Genomic DNA, 2286 nt, shown 5'->3' with positions numbered 1-2286 from the left:
TGGTGTAGATTTGTTTTTGTACTTATGCAGCATATGGACCATGCCATTTTTTTGCTTTAGCTATAATGTTCAATTTAAATGTTATTTTATACGACATTGTTTATGTATGAAAATGCTAGTTGAAAGTCTGTAATAGTAACAAGAAGCTGCCGTTATTATAGCACGATCCGTATTCTGCATAAGTTTCCATTTCTGAAGTGATAAGCGGCGACAACTACTCCAATATCGTTTTATTAAATTGTTACAAAAATAATGGCCGCCTAAAATGATGTGTTTTTGAAAAGTCATTTTAAGACAAAATTTGTAGTTCATTTTAGGGTTATATATTAATTAATATTTTTTAATTTATTTATTTTCAGGCAAAAAAATGTTTGGAAGCATACAGGGACCTCAATGATGAATAATCCAAAACGTGATCTTCACCACCTTATGTTGCATGAGTTCAAACTTGGGCACAATGCCTCCGAAACTTCTGCTAATATCAACAGAGCATTGGGAGAGGAGTTCACAAGTGATCAGACAGTACGAAGATGGTTCCAAAAATTCCATAGTGGAGACGAAAACCTTGAAGATGAAGAAGGTAGAGGGCGAGCATGCAGTCTTGACAACGAACAATTGCAAGCAGTTGTTGAGCAAAATCCTCATCAAAGTGTCAGAGAAATGTCTCAGAGACTTGGCATCAGAACTGCAACAGTTTCACACCATTTACAGAGCATTAAAAAGGTGAAAAAACTCGATAAATGGATCCCTTTCTTGACCGAATTATCACTTGTGACGAAAAGTGGATCCTTTATAATAATCGGAAACAATCTGGTCAATGGCTTGATCGTGGTGAGTCTCCCAAACACTTCCCAAAGCCAAAGTTGCATCAGCAAAAGATTATGGTGACAGTTTGGTGGTTTGCAATCGGTGTTATCCACTACAGCTCTTTGGGGACCAATCAGAGTATTACAGCAGATATCTAGTGCAATCAACTTGCCGAAATGTATGCTACCTTGCAAAAAAAAAGGCCTGCCTTAGTGAATCGACATGGTCTAATTCTGTTTTACGATAATGCAGGCCACATGTTGCAAGATTGACTCTGCAGAAACTCACAGACTTGGAATAAGAGACTTTACCACATCCTCCATCTTCTCCAAACCTTTCGCCTACTAATTATAATTTTTTAAAAACATTTAAGCTTATTTTTAAATGGTAAAATGTTTTGGTCCAAAGAAGAAGCGGAATCAGCTTTTAAAAATATTATTGCATCACAGCCAATACCATTTTATCAATAAGGAATAAATAATCTTGTAGATCGATGGCAGAGATTCATAGCTGTGCAAGGCTCGTATTTTGATTAATTTTACCATTTCTATCGTTCATTTTTCAAGAATAAATGTTTGTTTCTGAAATCAGCCATTATTCTTGCAACAACCTTAATCAGGTTTAAATCGCGCATTGTGCAAATAAAGTATACTATCTGTTCTTATGCCAAACTTGATCTTTCCTCTCTTTAGTCATTAAAATATCGCATCCTATGTTACTAAGCATATCTAGAAATCTTTATGGATTAAGGTAATTTACATTTTGGTGCCGACCCACAGTGCCTCTTATTTAGGAGGCCAAAAGTTTTTGTAATTTTTGTAGACATGTTTTTTATACATTAAAAGTAAATATAAATCGCTTAATCGTACACAATGAAATCATCTAAAAAATTTTAAAATATCAAAATAGACGCGATATTTGCGTTTTTTTATTAATAAATTTTATTACAGATCATAAAACGCAACCTACATTATGTCTAGCTCAGAAAATTACATTTATTAATCACCGAGAATGAACCCATTTTCTAACGAGATCTTATTTAATAGACACCATCTCATGTTCGTTTATTAAAGTGTTTAACACTAAAGGCCCCATCCAAGAAACACGAACCTCTACTTAAAAATTACAGTGTTCGTATTTTTTCTGAGCGCATATCTAATACTGTATACATTTACATTGAATAAAAATCGCATAATCGTATACTGAGCTCAGTATCTAAATATTAATTCAGTGTCACAAAAAACCATCATCATCGCAAGCATTAATTAATGAAAAATTAATTACTTCCCTTTAAAATTGCCCAAGCATTGAAAACAGATGATTTCAGTTTGCAGCAGTCAAATAGAGGCCAATATGGCTGCCACTGGACGCCACTGACTGCCAGTTGCAAGGCAGCCAGTGCCTACCATTATATGTCAATACCTGCCAGTAATCTCCCCAAACCAACGCTACTTGTCAGTAACTCCCAGTGCTGACAAT

At 34.8% G+C, this 2286-nt stretch overlaps 1 protein-coding gene across 1 annotated transcript in view; it reads left to right on the top strand.

The window, feature by feature from the left end:
• LOC145280727 (uncharacterized) overlaps window positions 1-1478 on the top strand; it is a 144028-nt gene extending 142550 nt beyond the window's left edge. Inside the window, exon 3 of the mRNA XM_080132175.1 lies at window positions 360-1478. Within this exon, the coding sequence (XP_079988301.1) occupies window positions 360-397 (38 nt within the window). The 3' untranslated portion in view covers window positions 398-1478. The remainder of the gene's footprint in view (window positions 1-359) is intronic.
• Window positions 1479-2286: the final 808 nt, after the last annotated feature.

This window comes from Euprymna scolopes, chromosome 1 (genome assembly GCF_053919585.1).
Source record: "Euprymna scolopes isolate OS-2025 chromosome 1, ASM5391958v1, whole genome shotgun sequence".
NCBI classification, from domain to species: Eukaryota; Metazoa; Mollusca; class Cephalopoda; order Sepiida; family Sepiolidae; genus Euprymna; species Euprymna scolopes.
The sequence above is the reverse complement of the archived record's forward strand: the minus strand, read 5'-3'. Positions and strand labels throughout refer to the sequence as shown.